This window comes from Eubalaena glacialis, chromosome 13 (genome assembly GCF_028564815.1).
Source record: "Eubalaena glacialis isolate mEubGla1 chromosome 13, mEubGla1.1.hap2.+ XY, whole genome shotgun sequence".
NCBI lineage: Eukaryota > Metazoa > Chordata > Mammalia > Artiodactyla > Balaenidae > Eubalaena > Eubalaena glacialis.
The window spans coordinates 49,999,722-50,018,140 of NC_083728.1; the positions used below are offsets into that span (position 1 = coordinate 49,999,722).

The window sequence follows — 18,419 nt, forward strand, 5'->3', positions numbered from 1 at the left end:
CAGCAGGACTTTCCTCTTATCAGAATAGTCTGGCCCAGGGCAGGGCAGCAGGAGAGGGTTATAGAAGCTTTTAACAAGTCCAGTTGCCCAGCCCCCCTTTCTGGTGAAGCCACCCTGATCTCGTCTCCTGGCTGCTGGGGGCTTGTGAAGGTCATTCCCAGCATGACAGTCCCTGGCCATGTGATGCATCAGGCCACTGAGAGAGGACAGGATGCGGAGGTGAGCCTCGAGCAGGGCCTGCCTGGGGCCCAGCCAGGGTATGCGCAGGGACGTTTGAGCTGTCCCTGCCCACCCCGGCCCCAGGCTTCACCTCCTGCTTCGGATCTTCTGTCAAGGCTGAAATGTCCTGACAAAGACCCAGCTTGGAGTGGCCAAGAAGCAGAATGCAGAGCAGAGACGGATGTCGGATGGTGTGGGAGCAGCGCAGGGACCAGGCGGAACTCAGAGACCGTCGTGATGTGACCGCACATTTATCTAAGGGTAAATCTCGAGGTGATTCAGGCACATGCCGGTCCCGGCTCACCCACGGCGGCTGAGCTTGTAGTGCAGGAAAGGTAGTGTGAATTCTCACCCCACTGCCTCGGCCTGACTCGAGTGAAATTAACTCGAGTCCTCACAGACTGACCTACCCCCACCTCCAGCCCTCACGATACCCAATGTCGGAATAGAAGTGCTTCTGCTGCTGAGCACAGTGGGCAAGGAGGCCCTGCCAGGTGCTCCACTCCTCAGCCCGCTTCATCCTCACAGCGCCTCCTGAGCAGACACTTGTTCCCACTTGGTAGAGGAGGCGGGAAGGTGGCGGAGCTGGGTTTGGATGGAGCTGACTCCATCTTTGACCCCCGAGCTCAGCTCCCCTCCTGGGAAAGCTTAGGGGAACATCTACATTTAATTTTTATTTTATAATTTTTAAGGCATCTTACTGTTGGCCTCTGTATTGGTATCTGGGCCGGGGACAGCAGCACCCAGGTGCAGGCCCAGAGAAAGCCTTCCCAGAGGCGGTGACTCCGGGGGGTAGGAGGCAGGGTGGTGACCTCCAGTCTGAGTTAGAGGCTTTTCCTTCATCATTGGGAATTTCTGCTGCGTAACAGGGTGAAACCAAGCAAACAGATCCTTTTTGGTCTGTGAAAACCATTTGTCTTTGGTTCCACAGTATTATTTTTCACTGACTTGTTTTTATTTATCCTGCCTGGGCTCCATAGGGCTCCTTGGGTCTGTGGCTTGATGTTCACCTGAATCAATTTTGGAAATATCTCCATCATTCATTATATCTTTAAATATAGTTTTTGTCATTCTCGCTTCTTTTCTGAGGACGCAGACATCCCATATGTTGGAACTTCTCGTGTTCTAGTCTCTCTTTCTGCCTTGGACTCGACTGCCTCGAAAGCAGAGCCTGAGATAAAGGCTTGTATGCAGCCCTCCCTGTTCTTACTTAGGAATGTGATTCCAGGAACAAGTGTGAGGGACGGGGGTGTGAAACAGGGAAGGAGGGTAACTAACACCATGGCAACCGTTGCTGACCTCGCAGGACTCACGAGGAATCCTATGCATGTGTCTCGGAACTGGCTGGCCTCTCAACTTCCTCCTCTGGACCTGCAAACGCACTCGGGGAAAAAGTGGCTCCCGACCCTGGGCTCATCTTCCTGGGCCTCTCTCTATCCTTTCTGTTACCTGATCACCATGCTGGGCTTGCCAGTCTCTTCACGCAGATGTTTCAAATATTTCGTTCATCATTGTCCTCACTGCCAGTGTGAGTCTCAGTTATCTAATCTGCCATCACACGAACAGAAAGTCATGCATAATGTTCCTTAAATGTGAAACGTTCTGAATTCCAACATCCACTTCACCCAAGCATTTCCCATAAGTTACTGAGGCCCTTTACATACTACTTTGTACTTGTTTGTTCCCTCCCAATATAATGCAAGTATCTCCCCATCTTATTCCTTGCATTGATTGCATATGGCAAACCACTGAATTTGAGCATTTATTTAACCATTATTAATGGACACCTGAGGTGATTCCAATTTGTCTACATCAGAAACAAGACTGAAATGGACATCCACGCCCATCTTTGCACCATGGGATCAAAAGGAATGCTCGACCCCTGCAACGGCGTGAATGTTTGCCCCCCTCCCCTCCCATTCACATGTTGAAATCCTATCTTCCAAGGTGATGGTGTCAGGATGCGGTGTCTTTGGGAGGTTGGGGTCTGGGAATCTGGACTTTTAACAATTCCCAGGTGTTTTGCACAGTTGGCCAGGCCCTGGTCCAGTTTCGGGGATCACTGATCAGGCCCAACACTAAATGCATTTCCTTCTATTTCAATTTACGAAAGTGATCTGGACAAAGACAGCTTTCAAACTAGGCAACAGCTTTCTTTCAGACATTTTTGGGGATGAAATATAACAAACATATACAGAAAGGTATACAAAACATAAATGTACAGCTTAACAAACTGACATAAACAAACACCCAGGTAACTCCCGTCAGGGTCATGATAGGAAACACTGCCTGCATGTGGGAAGCCACCCAGCCCATTCCTCATCATAATCTGTGTTCCCACTGACAAGTCACAGCCCCTCCGGTCCCAAGCCCTCAGGGTCATGCCTGAGTCCCCCCAGCCCCTCGTGGCGCAGAGCTGCCTCTCACGTTTTCCACAGGCAGTCTCTGAGGGTCCCAAAGCAAAGTGGTGGTGGGGTGATTCTCTTGGTCTCCAATCTTAGGGACACTGGACTCAGACCCCTGTCCCCCCCAAACTGGAATGCTGTATATATGTCTTTCTTATTTCTTCTCTAAGCAGTGATGCTCGACTTCGGCTTTTAAAAGTGTCTGGGGAGGGACTTCCCTGGTAGTAAAGAATCCGCCTTCTAATGCAGGGGAAGAGGGTTCAATCCCTGGTCGGGGAACTAAGATCCCACATGCCGCGGGGCAACTAAGCCGGCGCGCCTCAACTAGAGAGCCCATGCGCCTCAACTAGAAAGCCCGCGTGCTCTGGAGCCCGTGCACCACAACTAGAGAGAAGCCCGAGCGACACAACGAAGATAGCCCATGCGCCTCAGTGAAAGATCCCACATGCCGCAATGAAGATCCTGCGTGCTGCAACTAAGACCCAACACAGCCAAAAAAAAAAAAAAAAAAAAAGTGTCTGGGGACCCTTTAAAACTACCCATGCCCAAGCCACAACCCAGACCGATTACATTGGAATTTCTGGGATGGGACTGAGGCATCAGGATATTTCAAAGCTTCCTGGATGATTCTAATATGCAGCTAAAGTTGAGAACCCCTGTCTTAAAGAGGGACAGCATCCTGGGGCAACACGAATCACAGTGACCAGCTGGGGCACTTGCCACTGCTGTCTGGCAAACGTGTTTGTTTTCACCCTCATGTCATGCCTTTCAGTCCAGTTGCCGACACCGTGAAGGCCTCAAGACTCTGATTATGGCGTCTAACCCCTGGGACGGTCCTCCTGGCACAGGTGACTTAAAAACAAGTGACTGGGAAGCAGCACCGCTGGAACAGGCTCAGGGTGAGGGGGAGTGGGTTCTGGTTGGTCTAACCCATGGGACACTTGGTAAGGCCTGGAGACATTACTGATTTTCATGACTAGGTGGGATGCTGCTGGCATCTAGTGGGTGGAGGCCAGGGACGCTGCTAAACATCCTGCAGTGCACAGGCCAGCTCCTCCCTCTCCCTTTCCTCCAAGGAATTATCTGGCCCAAATTGTCAACACCACTGAGGTTCAGGGACCTGATCTAACCAATCATAGTGGTCCCACTCCCCGGCCAGGAACGGGGTGGCAGCTATGCTGGAGGGTGGGTGGGGAGACTGAGAAGGAAAGAAACCACAGCTAGGAAAGTGGGCCTGACCATGACACCCAAACAGAAAAACAGGACTAAACCATGCCGTGCAACACACGTGACTCAGCTCATGCAGAGTACGTGCTCCAAGACAAAACCACTGACCCCTCCAGTGGCTCTCCTGATTACAAATTCTGACCCATCCTTGCCAAGACCATCTATGGCCAACTACAGCCCCACACCCCTCGAGGACCCTTCCATAACACCCCTGTTTTGAGAAGACTCACGTGTCCTCTGGTGCATTCCTTTGCTGTAGCAAGTTGAATAAACCTAACCTTTTATTATTTTCTTGTACAGCCATGTTCCTGGATGTTTTCAGTTGGCATGGAACACAAATAACTCCAGTGAAAGAGCCTTAGACACAAGGAAGATGTCCAGCTTGTGAAATTAGGGGAAGGATTTTCAGCAAATGAAGTGGGTCTTGAGTGATAAAACCAGTTTGACCAAGTGGAGGTGAAGGAAAGCATTATCACAGAGAGAAGGAACAATAAGGACCAAGGCAGGGAGGCACAGAATTAGAAATAGCAAGCAATCCTGAGTGTGTGAAACACAGGATTCAGGGCAGGGATACTCCAGACAGGTAGGAAGGGGCCGATCATGCAGCGCTGTTAAAACCATCCCTGGCAGAGCAGCTGTACTGGCTGCATCCCGCAGGGAATGAAGTAAGATGTTGCCAAGGCCTGAACTATAATCTGGGACCCTGCCGACCTGGATTCACACAAGGAATCTTCATTCCCCCACGCTGGTCTTCCGAGCTTTTCTTGGGGACAGTTGGGTGGGAGTCCGGTGCCCTCGAGCACCCAGAAAGGCCGTGGCACACTGGCCTGGGGACCGCCTTGCCTAGTAGGAAGGAAATCGATTCTCAGGGTTTCATTTTGAGTGGCCTTTTCTGGAGACGCTGCACAGTAACAGCAGCCGGTTTCCTCTGCCGGGAAAGCCTCCTCCCAGTGTCTTCCCCAATCCCATCCAACTTCAGCTCCGTCATCTGCCGGACGCCCTCACGAGCCCGTTGGTCTCCTTCGGCAAAATTCCTCAATAAAACCCCAAAGTGTCTCACGACGACCGGCTAGAGTCGGCTCTTCCGGGAGGAGATCGCCTGGGTCCGTCGGCGGGCGCGGCCCTCGGCTTGTCCGCCGCTCCTGGCGACAGCTCCGTCCACACGCTTACAAACCGCCCAACGTCGCTGTGACCGACACAACGGCGAACACGGCCGGCTGCCCTTTTCCGGCGCGTTTTCCCCTTAACCCCATCGGTTAGGAAACGGCCACGGGATTCTTGGTGGGCCCCGCCTCGAGGTCAGACCGGACGTGAAAGGCTGGGACGGCTGGCGAGGACGCGGCGATGCAGACCCCAGAAGCTGCCGCCGCCAGGATGGCGCGCTGGCTCGGACTCGCTGAGAAGTGCCTTGCAGCAACGCCCGCCCCGGCGGCCGGAAGGGGCGGGGCCCAAGTCACTTCCGCGCGCGGCCGAGGAGGGAGGCGGGGCCTGTTCGTCACTTCCGCGCGCCGGGCCGGAGGCAGGGGGGACGGGGCCCAGGCAGCAGGCGGGCGGGCGCCATGAGCGAGGCGGATGGGGTGCGGCAGCGCCGGCCCGTGCGGCCGCAGGTCGTCACGGACGATGCCCGGGTCCCGGAGGCCAAGGGCGGCAGGTAGGCCGGGCCCGGAGCGGGACCGTGACCCCGAGGCGGTGACAGCGGCGAGCGCCTCGTTTAGTCCCCGGGGGCCTGGCTTCACGGGAGGAAGCGGGCTCTTGCCGCGCGGTGCACCTGCGACCCTTCGGTCATTGCCCGGCTCCCGGGCCCCCCTTCCGGCCGCACTTTCCCGTGGGGACTTCTGCGGAGCAGCCCGTGGCGCGCGGAGAGGGCCTCCGCACCTGCCCTTCTTTCCGCGCCTTCAGGAAGAACGGGGAGCAGAAGGGACGTTGTTGGGCAGTTTTTGTGAGGGTCCAGCCTTGCACATTTTCCTGGTAGGGACGGAGATGCATAGAGTACTGTCGTTGTTGGTGCCTAATAAAGGAAATCTCAGTCTTTGGCCTCGCTTCTTTTCCCACCCTTCCGGAATTTAAATACGGTTTGCTTTGTTAGCTAAAAACTGAAGCATAAGCCTTTAAAATTCTTAAAATTCTCTTCTTAACTTTATGCCCTGAGTGTCCTAACTTTGGATTTTTAGGAAGAACCAAAAGACCCCACACAGACCAAGCTCAAAGTGTGGAACTGATTGACTTATATGTTGATAGAAATATTGGGAATATTTCTTGGAGTGCCAGCGGGTGTGGTACATACTGAATGCGGGACAGCTTTTGCCGAGAGAGACCGAATTTATTCCCTGATGATAATGAGAGGAACACATTTGAAGGAGAGACATAGCAGAGAGGAGCGTTTGGGCTCTAGAAAGGAGATTCATGGAGAGTTTTCAATAATATGAGTCTCGGGATCAGTGGAAAGGTCGGATATATGTTCCGTATATAGCCCTCACTGTAGGGCGATCAGCTTTCCTGGTTTGCCCTGGACTTTAGGACGTGGGACTCTAAGTGCTGACCCTGGGCAAACCAGGACAGGTTGGACGCCTTTTTGACTGTGGGTGTTGTGAAATAATCTGGTGATGACTTAGGAGCCTTTAGAGTAGACATGATCCGACTGGCAGTGCTGTGGTCCAGAAACTGTGCCAAACACCGAGTCTCTACACACTCATGCCCAGGAGACCAGGAAGCAGCCGGCCCGGGTCTGTCTGGAGGTGCAGGGCATAGAGTGCCCGAGGGCACTCGTTCCATGGGCCCAACTCTCAGCTGGGCTCCCCCAGGCACTCCAGGCCCCAGGGCAGAGTTAATTCAATTGTTTTTCAGTCTCTCTGGGGGTTTCTTCCTTAATGGTAGGGTTAATCGAATGTTCCAAAGTCCTCACCTGTTGCTGGTCTTTCCCTGGGTGCCTTTTGCACTGTGTTGATTTAAGACATTTTCTTGGCTTTCCTGTGTTTCCCGCTTTCTCTTCTTTGCTCTTCTTCTGTATCTTTGTAACAGTCTCTTTCCTGTCACCCACTTTCTTTCCTATGTGTATATTGTAATCCTTTAGTTTTTTCTTATTTTTATCATGCAGTTCTTCTCTATTTTTCACTTCTTTGTGGTGGTTTCTAGTAGTTCATCTGATTGTCATCTTGAATTACCTTAAAAGTTGAGGGTTCACCCTAAGACGGGAAAACGTTGTGTATAATGGGTGAAGTAAAGGAATCTGAAGGAAGTAGAAACGTGATGATGATAGAGTAAACTTTAGACTTGCTGAACAGAATAAAGGAAGCCTTGAAGGACATACTGTTCAGTTAACAGAAGCAGGACAATAGATTTCGGTGGACAGGACACTGAACGATACCTTGCTTAGTCTCCTGACTCTTGGCATGAAAGGTGGCATTAGCTCTCTTTTCCTGATGAGGTCGTTGAGGTCTCTGTGAGTGACGTGGTTTATGTAAAGTTACAGAGGAATGGAGTCACAAGTGACATGAAAATGAATGAAGGACAGAATTGGCCGCTGGACAGTGAGAAGCATTGAGAAGAGTTGTGTGTGACTCTCAGGTTCCCGGTATCACCTTGGCACCTTGGGTTCCAGTCTCCCCTGGATTTGGGCCTAACAGGTTTTCCATAAAAATCACAGGTCTTTTTTGATCTCACTGAGTCTGTTGGTCAGGACTTCTTTCCGCGACTCAAGGCCCTGATGTCCTGTGTGCAGAAGTGGTTAGAGAACGCCCTCCGCCGCATTTGGCTGGTGCTGCAACAGGATTTTGTAAGTCGTGGCTGAGCCGATGGTAGTTGTCAAATCCTGTTGCGTCACTGTGATCGCTCTCTTGCCTTAGAGACTGTAGGAAATTTCAGGGTGCAGGTGTAGAGGTTGGGGCAAACAAGTTGATTTCCCAGATGGCACCTGGGAGGGAAGTTGCTGGCCTTCCGGGATGTGTCAGCCCAGATTGGGAAGGAGAGTAGGATGGGCACGTGCAGCACTTTGTCGGATGAATGGAGGGTCCTTTATTTGAGTGGACGCAGGGCAGGTGTGCGGTGGGGGCAGCCGTGCAGGAGAGGCAGAACTGTGGCTGACTGTGAGTTCACAGGAGCTGGCAGTGAGATGGACCTGCCAAAGAGTTAATGAACCTTGGGCTAAAACAACCATGTGCCCAGAGCCTGGGTGGGAAGCCCTCCGACCTCACCCCAGGACCTGTGCACCCAGCAGTTACAGGCTCAGTGCCCAGGGGAGTGCAGCTCTCGCCTGTGCCGAGAGCTCGTTGAGTCCTGTGTTTCCTCGGCTGCATGGCTCTGCCCAGTGGTTTCTCCTGAAGTTTCTGGGCAGAGCTCATGGGTTTCGAGCCCTCCCCACCCTCTGCCCGACCTGCCGTACTGTTCCCCTGTGTGCTTGTCACTCCCTGGCGGGCCGTGTTTACACCAGGATGCACGGAGGGCGGGAACTTGATGGGGCCTGGCATGCCTGTCGTGTGTGGAGGTGGTCATTAAATGCTTGTGGGCTCCCAGGTGGTGCTGTCTGATGTGGCAGCCACTTGGCCACATGTAGCTACTTAAGTCTAAATTAATTAAAATGAACCAAAATTAAAAATTTAGTCCCTTTTTGGTGTTATGGAGCGGGTTTGAGGGATGCTGGGGCTGATGAAGGAAAGTGATGTGACTGTGGGGTGGCAGCAGCCACATGAGCTTCATGGGTGACACTGACGGGTTTGCGTGTGGGGGAATCTCATGGGGGAGGGGATGAGAGAGGCTCCCGGGTCAAGGCAGGTGGTCAGAGAGCTCCAAGGGCAGGAGTGGGGTGGGAGTGGCGAGGCTCTGTTTTATCGATGGGTAATAGCTGTCTGGTGAGGTTTCACAGAGAATGCAAAGCAGGCAGGCTCTAAATGGCTAAAAATTTGTGTTTGGGCTATTTTTAAAGTAATTGGATATGTAAAGTTGGAGTTTGATGCTGATGGGCCTTTTGAGCTAAGGTGTCTCAGCCTGCAGTGAGGAATTAAACAGCCTGGGGCCGAGCTGCTGTTTCTAAAACTTGACCCTGTGCAGAACTTTCCAGAGGGGCTGGCCGGCGGTCAGCCAGGGTGTTGATGGACTTCTTTCACTGGGGAGGGGTTTGGATCAGGTCAGCGGTGTCCGGCCGCACATCAGGCACAACTGGGGGGCTTGAACCTGCCAGACAGAATCTTGGGCCTTGTTTACAGCTGCCCCAGGGGAGGTGCCCCCCTCAGGAGCACTGGGCTGGGTGGCCTCCAAGTTCTTCTCCAGTTCTTTATACTCTCATTGTAAGAGGGGGCTGGCTGGGTCCCCGGCAGGGATGGGCCGTGTGGACACAGGCCTTTGTCTGAGTTCCGGCCGCCTTTCTAGCTGTATGCAGTTGCCTTCTGTCCTGGCTGGACTCCTCGTTTTCCCCGTCGTAGGAAGGGGCAACCAGGTCTTCAAGCACGCTGCCACAAGCTCTAAATCACATTCCTAAATTAAGATTTTCAAATGTACACAACAGTGTAGAAAAGGAGAGTTAACAATATAGAGTCCGAGCTAGATGGGAAGGATCTGTTTTATGTGGAATCGTGTTCGGCAAGGAAAAGGGGCGCTTTGGCCAGTGTCACCGTTTTCGTTGGTGAGTTTGCACAAGGCAGCTTCCCCTGAGGAGCAGGGGCCGGGGGTAGGGGGATTACATCAGCCCCCTTTGCAGGACGGCCCGTCCTTCTTTGTGGGGGCCCTGCGGAAGGGTTTGTGCGGTGCCGTGTGGCCTGCTCTTTGGTACTCTACTTTTAAAGGAACCACAGGACCAAGTCATTCCTGCCCTGCGCCCTTGCAGATGCCCTCTTGTGCAGACACTGGCTGTGGCCATCATGCTGACAGACTGGGCACCGAGTGAGTGATGCATGTCCCAGCCTCTGGACGGGCGGTTTGCAGAGTTGGTCACTGACTTTGTTTACTTTCTTGACATCTTTGTTGAGGTGTAATTCACATACCATCATTCACCAGTTTAGAATGTCCAATTCAGGGGTTTTTAGTTTATTCAGAGAGATTTGCAACAGTCATCACAGTCTAAGTTAAGAATATTTTCATCACCGTTAACTTTTTTTGAGGTGAAATTCACATAAAATAAAGGGAACCGCCTCAGAGTGTACAGTTCAGTGATGTTTAGTGTTGGGCAACCACCACTCTGGTTTCAAAACTTGTTCTCATCCTATGAAACTCCTTGTTCCCATTAAGTAATCACTCCCCGTCTCCCCTCCCACCAAGTGTCCGTTAGCAGACGAGCGGATAAACGGTGGTGGTGTTGAGCTGCGGAAAGCAGGAGGTGCTGACACATGCTGCAGCTTGGATGAAGCCGGACACGTCGTGTTGAGCGCAGGGAGCGGCTCACAGAGGCCACACCGGTAGCTCCATTTACCCGAAACGCCCAGAAGGGCAGACACAGTCAGCTTGTGCAGAGTGTTTCGAACGCTACTCCAGGCTCCAGGTCCAGGCGTCTCCTCCTGTCCTCAGCAGGTGGCGTTGCTAGCAGTGACTGTGGGCTTGGGGTCAGACCTGGCCCTTGGTCTCGTCCTTCTGGCAGTGGGCCGTGCGCCGGCCACCATGCCCCATCCGCTTCCCTCATCCTGGAGCAGACGATCCAGTTCCGCCCGGTCACCCTCCTGAGCACGTTGCATGGCACCTCTTGTTTTCACTGTCTTTGTCGTCACCCTTTTCAGGGCTCTTGCTCCTTGCCCGTCGCAGGCCTCTCAGGTCGTGCCCACCTGCTGTTGTGTCTCGTGGTCAGTGCTGATCTGTGCCACGTGTGCACTGGATGCTCTCTGTTCTTGTACCCTTGACCACGTGAGTCAGTCACAATAGAAGAAGGCTAATGGGCTTTGGAGACCGGCCTGGGAGGGAGGGGTTGCCTGATTTTCCCTTCCTGGTCACCTGTCTTCTGCCAGGAGCCTGGCAACTCGGCGTTTCATCTGCTGGGGGTGCGTCCTCAACCCCATGTGAAAAGGGGGTTAGGAACAAAACTCGCTTTTTGGAGGTTATTAGAGGGAAAATAGGCGCAGTTTGGGACACTCATTAGCAGAAGGGAAGTGTCAAAGGTCAGCACTGTCCCCTGTGCATGAAGGTACAGGTGCACCTCAGTTCTGCTTGGAGGTGTCCCGGCTCATCAGGTACAGGTGTGCTGTCCCCCTCACTGTGGGACACAGTCAGCCCGGCTCTCTGCTGCCGCATGACAAGGTCTGCTTTCCTCCAGGTCTGGTCCTTGTCCTGGCATCCTCCTGAGGTCTCACCAGCAGTGCCTTCCGTGTCCGTGTTTCAGCTCACAGTCTGTTCTCACTTCGTCCTGAGCCCTTGCCAGCAGAGTCTTCAAGGTCCGTGTTTCTAACAACAGTCAGTTCGAGGAAATCTAGACCTTTTCTATCCTGCTCTTCACGATTCTTTCATCCTCCACCTATAGCTTGATTCCAGAGCTACTTCCTCATTTTTAGGTATTTGTTATAGCAGCGCCCCATTTCCAGGTAACAGATTTAGTTTAATTAGAAAACTGTATTAGGACTTCCCTGGTGGCTCAGTGGTTAAGAATCCGCCTGCCAATGCAGGGGACACGGGTTCGAGCCATGGTCCGGGAAGATCCCATATGCCGCGGAGCACCTAAGCCGTGTGCCACAACTACTGAGCCTGCGCTCTAGAGCTGGTGAGCCGCAGCTACTGAGCCCACATGCCACAACTACTGAAGCCCGCACGCCTGGAGCCTGTGCTCCGTAACAAAGACAAGCCACAGCAACGAGAAGCCCGCGCACCACGATGAAGAGTAGCACCCGCTCTCCGCAACTAGAGAAAGCCCGCACGCAGGAACGAAGACCCAACGCAGCCAAAAATAAATAATAAAATAAAATAAATAAATTAAGAAAAAAAAACTGTATTAGTTTTCTGTGGCCGCCATGACAAGCAACCACACACTTAATGTAAACAACACAAATTGATTCTCTCACAGTTTCAGGCTCAGGAGTCATGCACAGTCTCACTTTGCTGAAACCAAGGTATCAGCAGGGCCACCACGTTCCTCCTGGCAGCTCTAAGGACAGTCTGTTCCTCCTGTTTAGACTGAGGGCAGGATGCAGGCACTTCAGCATGCTGTCCATGTGTCTGCAGGGGGCACTCTGTCATTCTTTCATTTCCACCTACCCCCAGTAGAAGCAGAACGATTTGCTTTCTGCTTTATTTGCTTATTAAAATCATGAGTGTTCAGAACCGGGTAGGACTTTGAGGTTACTCTGCCGCAAACCCCGAGTCACAGTGGGGAACCGTGGGCTTCGGGGTGCAGTAGCTCACCTGAAGTGGCGTGGCTGTAGTTGGGACAGTTGGGGCTGGCACCCAGGCCCCCACATTTCTGCATTCTACATTGAAACCATCTTGTCAAAAGTCAAGTGAAACATTGCCCTCATGTCAAGTTGCTTTGTTAAGTGTGAGTCCTGATTTTTTTCAAGTCAACTTTTTTTGGTAGAAAAAGATTTTCCACTTTAGGAGCTCATGATTTTAATTTGCTTTAAGTTACTCTTGATTTCAGGTGTTCAGTGAATTTGAATACCCTGATGCAAGGAAACAGTGATCCTGGGCAGTTTATTTCTTAGCAGGAGGCTTCACATGCTCTCTGGTCCAGGGTGAGTGAGGATGTGTGTGAAGATTGTTGGAGAGGAGTTTCAGTCCCCAGTGGTCATTTGTCCCCACGCTTCGCTACAGGTCCCAGGGCACTGTCAGGTCTCCCCACGGCTTTCGCAGTAATGGCCTGGAGGTGTGATTTTGTAGGTTCTCTAACTGTCTGTATCTGTCAGGCTTCTCCCAGGCAGAAGAGCTGGGGTCACCTCTTGAGCTCTTAGAGGTGCGATGCCCAAAATGGTTGGGGGTTGGATGCTCAGGACGTTCTGCTTCTGTTTCCTTTTTTTTTTTAAATTACTTAATTAATTTTATTTATTTATTTATTATTTTTGGCTGTGTTGGGTCTTCGTTGCTGCACGCGGCCTTTCTCTGGTTGCGGCGAGGGAGGGCCGTTGCGGTGCGTGGGCTTCTTATTGCAGTGGCTTCTTTTGTTGCGGAGCACGGGCTCTAGGCGCGTGGGCTTTAGTAGTTGTGGCAGTTGGGCTCAGTCGTTGTGGCGCGTGGGCTCTAGAGCGCAGGCTCGGTAGTTGTGGCGCACGGGCTTAGTTGCTCTGTGGCACATGGGATCTTCCCGGACCAGGGCTCGAACCTGTGTCCCCTGCATTGGCAGGCGGATTCTTAACCACCGCGCCACCAGGGAAGCCCTGTTTCCTTCTTGAGTTTGTCTCTGAGCGTTGCTTCTTTGAGTCCAGGTGGCCAGAGGTGGTGGCTCAGGGATGCTGTCTTCCCCGTGGATGAGGGTGGCTCCTTACCTCAGCGCCACTCTCTCCTCTGTCACTTTGTGCCCATCAGTTCTTTGGGTTTGCCCACTTTTAACCTCTGCTACAGGATCCAAGATACAGTTTAGCAGACTACCTGGGAAGTAACCGAGAAGAGTGTCCCACACGCTGAAAGGTTAACAAAAGAGCAAGGGCATGGAGTGCAGACACTGCTGACCTTCAGTCACTGGCATGGAGGTGGTGGCGGGCAGGCCGGGCGGGAGGGCTGCCCCTGCCCAGAGGGCCGAGACTGTGGCCACTCCGCCTGAGCCCTGCCCGGTGCCTTCGTGTGCTTTGTCTCTGGCAGCTCCTTCAGCGGCAGAGTGTTCCGAGCCACCTTCCTGATGCTGGCTGTGTTCCTCACCGTCCCCCTGCTCGGCGCCATGATGCTGCTGGACTCTCCCATAGACCCGCAGCCTCTCAGGTGAGCTGCTGCACAGCTTGGGGGGCTGGGGGTGCTGCTTGACAAAACGGGCTGAAACGACTTCTCGACTGATAAACCAACCTGCTCTGAAAGGTAGGTTATTAGGGGAAATAGAGATTTGTGATTTCTTTAGTGCCTGTGTTTCATGTTAAGTTAGATGTTGTACAGTATTATCCGTGTTACTGTTTTAAAAACAAAACTGTACAAACCAAAATTAAAAACCAGAAAAATCCCAAACAAGAGAAGCTTAAGTATTAGAGATGATTAACCTGAATTCATTTGAAGTGTCAAAAGCACACATAAATGAAGGTTAAGTTCAAGTTGCCTTCTTTAAATTTTTTAAGTAGCTGATTTTTTTTTTTTATTGATAAGTGCTATTTGTTCAACAGTCACAAGTATGTTTGCTGGAATAAGGATTTATAAGTAGCTGATTTTTAGTAAATCTTGTAATTACTGTTCTATTTTTCCTAAGTTACCCTTTATCAGTGGGGATCTGTGGGTAATGCAGTCCGTTATAACTTGAAAAAATAGTATACACCTCAGGGTCTCGTGAATGTATTCACATTTGTAATTACAGTCACGCAGAGCCAGGCTCCTCTTGGTGTGATTATTTATGACATCAGGGGCTGTGCAGTCTGCTTCAGTAAGTTCCTGTTTCCCCTCCAAACCGCCCAGGGTCATGAGGCTGTCTGAAGTTTACTGTGAGTGAGTTCATGTAAGACTTAAAAGCTTCAGATAAGAACCCTGTCTCAGTATAGAGAGAATCTAACAGGTACAACTGAATAACACGTTGGTGGTTTGTGAGTGAGAGTTGAGGCTTCATAGTGGGTGGTGTGTTGGGCGTCCTCTCCAAGGGGCTCCCTCCTGCCGACCCCCTCACTGTGTAGAAGGATGCGGCTAAGCCTGCCCCAAATGCAAACTGCCTGGGCCTTTCTGGATAATCCAGTTGGCCAGGCGGGAGCATGAATTGTGTCCACAGCTGGGGATCAAAACCTGGGCTGGGGAGCTGGCCTTGGAGAGAGGAGGCAGCGGGGAGCAGGTGAGCATCCGGCGTCTGAGGGGACAGGGAGGATTAGAGCTTCTGTGACCGAAGACCTGTGGTCTCAGTAGAGGTCATTTATTGTGCAGAGTGGTGAAGAAATTGGGGGAAAGAAGGTGTGAAGTCCTGACAGCCTGGAGGGGAGCGAGGTCAGGAAGGCTTTGAGCTTGTGCAGAATGAGCCCTGTCTGTGGAGTAGATGTGCCGGGTGAGGAGAAACCCAGAGAAACCGGTGTGGCTGACGGGCCCCTCCTGGGCTCAGAGTTAGGGAATGACTGGCTCCCACATTGGGGGTGTGGGCCCCCAAAGCCAGAACGAAGGCAGAAGGCTGGCAGATGGTGAGAAAGGGAACGATCTGAGGTTTGGGGAAAAGTGCTGATGACAGCAGCAAACAGGACTTTTGTAAAACTCCCTTCAGAGCAAAATGAGCAAGGAAGGGGGAGACCCACCGACTAGGGCGAGCGGTGCAGTCTCAGTGCTGGTGGGGCTCAGTTGGCGGAGGTGTCCTGGGGGCTCTGTCTGCAGGGGATTCAGGAAAACAGAGGACAGACAGACCCAGAGGACAGACAGACCCAGAGGGCACAAGACCAGGGGAGACCCTTCCAGGGTGGCTTGTTATGCAGTTGGTGGCAGTCCTTAGGGAGCAGAGTCACCGGGAAGGCTGCCAGACTTGGCCAGATCCTGCTGTGCACAGCAGCCTTCTTTTCCTCGTTAGGAAGATTGGGGACTAGTGGACACGACACACGTGACATCCCGATTCCTGGAGGGTGTTGCCCAGTGTCCGTCAGGGTACATTTTCCATGTGGAGAGATGGGAGCACAGTGGTGTGGTCACCTGTGGTTGGCACGGGCGCAGGAAACTTGCATCAGCTCAGTGGTCCTCACTGCACAGGAGCGTCTGCTCGTGGAACCAGAGGGGTTGGGGTGGCTCAAAGGTTTCCTGAGCATCTCTGAGGAGCCCAGTGTGTCTCCCTACCGAAGGGGTCAGGGGGCATGGGACACTGTCTCTCTTCTTCCCCTGCAGGTCTCCCGTGGGCCTTGCCTGAGTTTTATTTTTTGTGTTTCTATTTGCTCCTCACATCCCTGACCACCTGTAGCACTTTTTTGCTACGATTTATTTATTATCTTTGAGTTTTACAGTTTCACCCTGCTAATAAAATGCATACTTTTGACAGTAATGGTAATAGCTTTCAGTTGCTAGAAGAATTACTATTCTTGTTGGTTTTTTAAATCATAGCCACAAAAATCTCTTCTTTAAAACAGTGTTTTTTATGTTAAATTTTACAGTAACTGAAAAATATGGTTTAAATATGGCAGAAACAGTCCTATCCTTTTATGAAAAATGATGTTTCTGTTTCTTTCTGGATGGAAGCTGAGTCCTTCCACAAAGTGGTGGGTGGAAGCTGCGGTGACCACTGCTGAATTGGGGCCCATGGGCCGTGTCCTGGCCACATGCTTGTGAGACACATTCACAGCTCACAGTCGGGGGGACATTTCATCAGTTCGATCTCGGAAGGAAGACTAAAGAGTGATCCTGATCAGATGGAACCATGGGGAGAAACAGGATAAAATTGGAAACTGAGCGTAAGTGGTGACTGAAGTTAGGGGGAGTAGCACGAGTGAATAGGAGTTAACAATTAAGAGTTAATGCGAGTCCACGGGACCTGGGCCGGCCCGAGGTGCTGGGCTGGGCCTCCTGGGCTGCTGTTCCCTGATGCTTCTGCACTCAGCGGCAGATTACTCAGGCTCCTTGGGGGCAGGGACAGCGCGTGATACACTGAGTAGTTTGATGCTGCAGCCGTTCCCTGAGGACTTCCTGAGTGTAGGGAACCCGGCAGCGTCCACGTGGGCAGAGGGAGGTTGAGTCTCAGGGGAGGCTCCTCTGCCCCTGCTCTGTGTGCTTGTCTGTTGTTCTCTTTACACATGTACCTGCACCTCGGGAGGTGTGACCTTCCCGGGCAGAGTTTGAACCCAAGTGTGTTGCAGGTCATGGTCCTGCTCTCCGCCTTTGGAAATAAAACTCCTTAGTTAACCCAAGAGTGTATTTTTGAAAAGCAGGTAGAAAGCCATAATTGGGAGGCAGCAGAGGGTGAAGCGGGGGGATTTAATTTGGGGGGAGTTGTGCTGTGTCTTTGAGTAGGGGGCGGAAGGGAGTGAAGAGCTCTGCCTGGAGGGGGATGGGGGTGGAGAGTTCCCACATCGCCACCCCCCAGCCACCCACCCCCCCTTGGTTGTCCCACTCTGGTGGGCGAGGTTGGGGGGAAGTGGGAGCTCTCCCCACTTCCTCCCTCCCTCCCATGGTACTCCCTGGGAGCCTCCTGGGTACCAGGTGTTCAGGATACAACAGGGAAAAAACACAACAAATTCCTGATCTCGTGTGTTCTTGTGGGGACAGACAGTCAACATAGAGAAGTGAGAGCTGAAAAGTGCTGCCAACAAAGTCGAGTGGGGTGGGGTCTGTGCTTCTGGGGGCGGTGTTGGACGCTAAATTGGGTGGTGGGAGCAGGCTTCACTGAGAAGGTGATGGGGAGGAGGCAGCAGACTTAGGATGGGAGATGCCTGGTGCCCTCAGGGACCAGGAGGGAGGCAGAGTGAGGGGAGGAGAGGAGGCTGTGGCTGGACTTCAGGATGAAGAGCTCATGGAAGACCTTGGCTCCGGGGGAGAGGGCCCGTTGCAGGGGTTTGAGGGGCGCATGCCGTGATCTGACTGTGTTTCCCAAGGTGCAGGTGGGCTGCTGGGTTGTGAGCAGACTGTGGGGGACAAGGGAGGAGGTGGGGAGGGAAGATGGTGGCGTGGACCAGGCTGGCAGCAGAGGACCTGACTTGTACAGGCGGCATCAGCAAGAGTTGCTGACGGGTTGGGAGAAACAGCGTATTTGCCTGTGGATGGAGAGGGGAGAGCTCCTGGGGCTGCTTCTGCGTGCGGGGAGGGGTCCAGGCCACAGAGGGAGCTGGGGGCCCCCGAGAGTGACAGGCGGGAGACAGGTGTGTGTGTGCGGACGCTGGGGCTGTGGCGCCAGGCCCAGCCGTCTTCTGTCCCCTCTGTGGAGCGGGAGGTGAGGCTGTCACTGTGAAATGTCCACTCCGCTCCCTCCGTCTCAGCGGGACCCGGATGGCCTGGCAGCCCGGGGGAGAATAAAGGCCTGGGTGTGTGAACCGGAAGGTGGAGCAGGTTGGATGGGTGGGCGGAGGCCCGGTGGCCTCGGGTGGCTGCGCATGTGGAGTTCTTGCATCAGCCACGCTTATGTTCTCAGTTCTCTTTTGTGCTATGACCTTTCCTGATATCCCAGGAAGTTCTTTTTCTTAACTTGTGCTTCTGGCAACTAAGGATGTTATTGGAACGTGTGTGCTTTGTCAAAGAATGGGGAGTTATGTGTGTAGGTCCTTGTAGGTCCTCCGTAAATACTTTCTTCATGTATTTTTATAGACAAATCCCTATAATTGCGTTATTTTACAGCTTCAAAGAACCCCCGCTCTTGCTTGGTGTCCTGCAACCAAATACGAAGTTACGACAGGCGGAAAGGCTTTTTGAAAATCAGCTTGTTGGGCCAGAGTCCATAGCACATATCGGGGGTAAGTAGACCCCTGGGACTTGGCGCTGTCTGTTGCCTGAGTGGGGTCCTGTGGGGGCAGCTCCGTGGGGAGCCCCGGGCAGCCTTCTTGGCTGCGGTCGTGCGCGTGTTTGTCTACCAGATGCCCTGCGGGAGTCTCTCACCTC

At 52.7% G+C, this 18,419-nt stretch overlaps 1 protein-coding gene across 2 annotated transcripts in view; it reads left to right on the forward strand.

Moving 5' to 3' along the window:
* Positions 1-5,347: 5,347 nt before the first annotated feature.
* APMAP (adipocyte plasma membrane associated protein) overlaps positions 5,348-18,419 on the forward strand; it is a 28,290-nt gene continuing 15,218 nt past the window's right edge. Inside the window, exons 1-4 of one of the 2 annotated variants that reach the window (XM_061208937.1) lie at positions 5,435-5,502; positions 11,080-11,197; positions 13,548-13,664; positions 18,159-18,274. In XM_061208937.1, the coding sequence (XP_061064920.1) occupies positions 13,585-13,664; positions 18,159-18,274 (196 nt within the window). In that variant the 5' untranslated portion in view covers positions 5,435-5,502; positions 11,080-11,197; positions 13,548-13,584. Of the gene's footprint in view, positions 5,503-11,079; positions 11,198-13,547; positions 13,665-18,158; positions 18,275-18,419 lie in introns of both variants that reach the window. The other variant, XM_061208936.1, reaches the window with a different exon arrangement.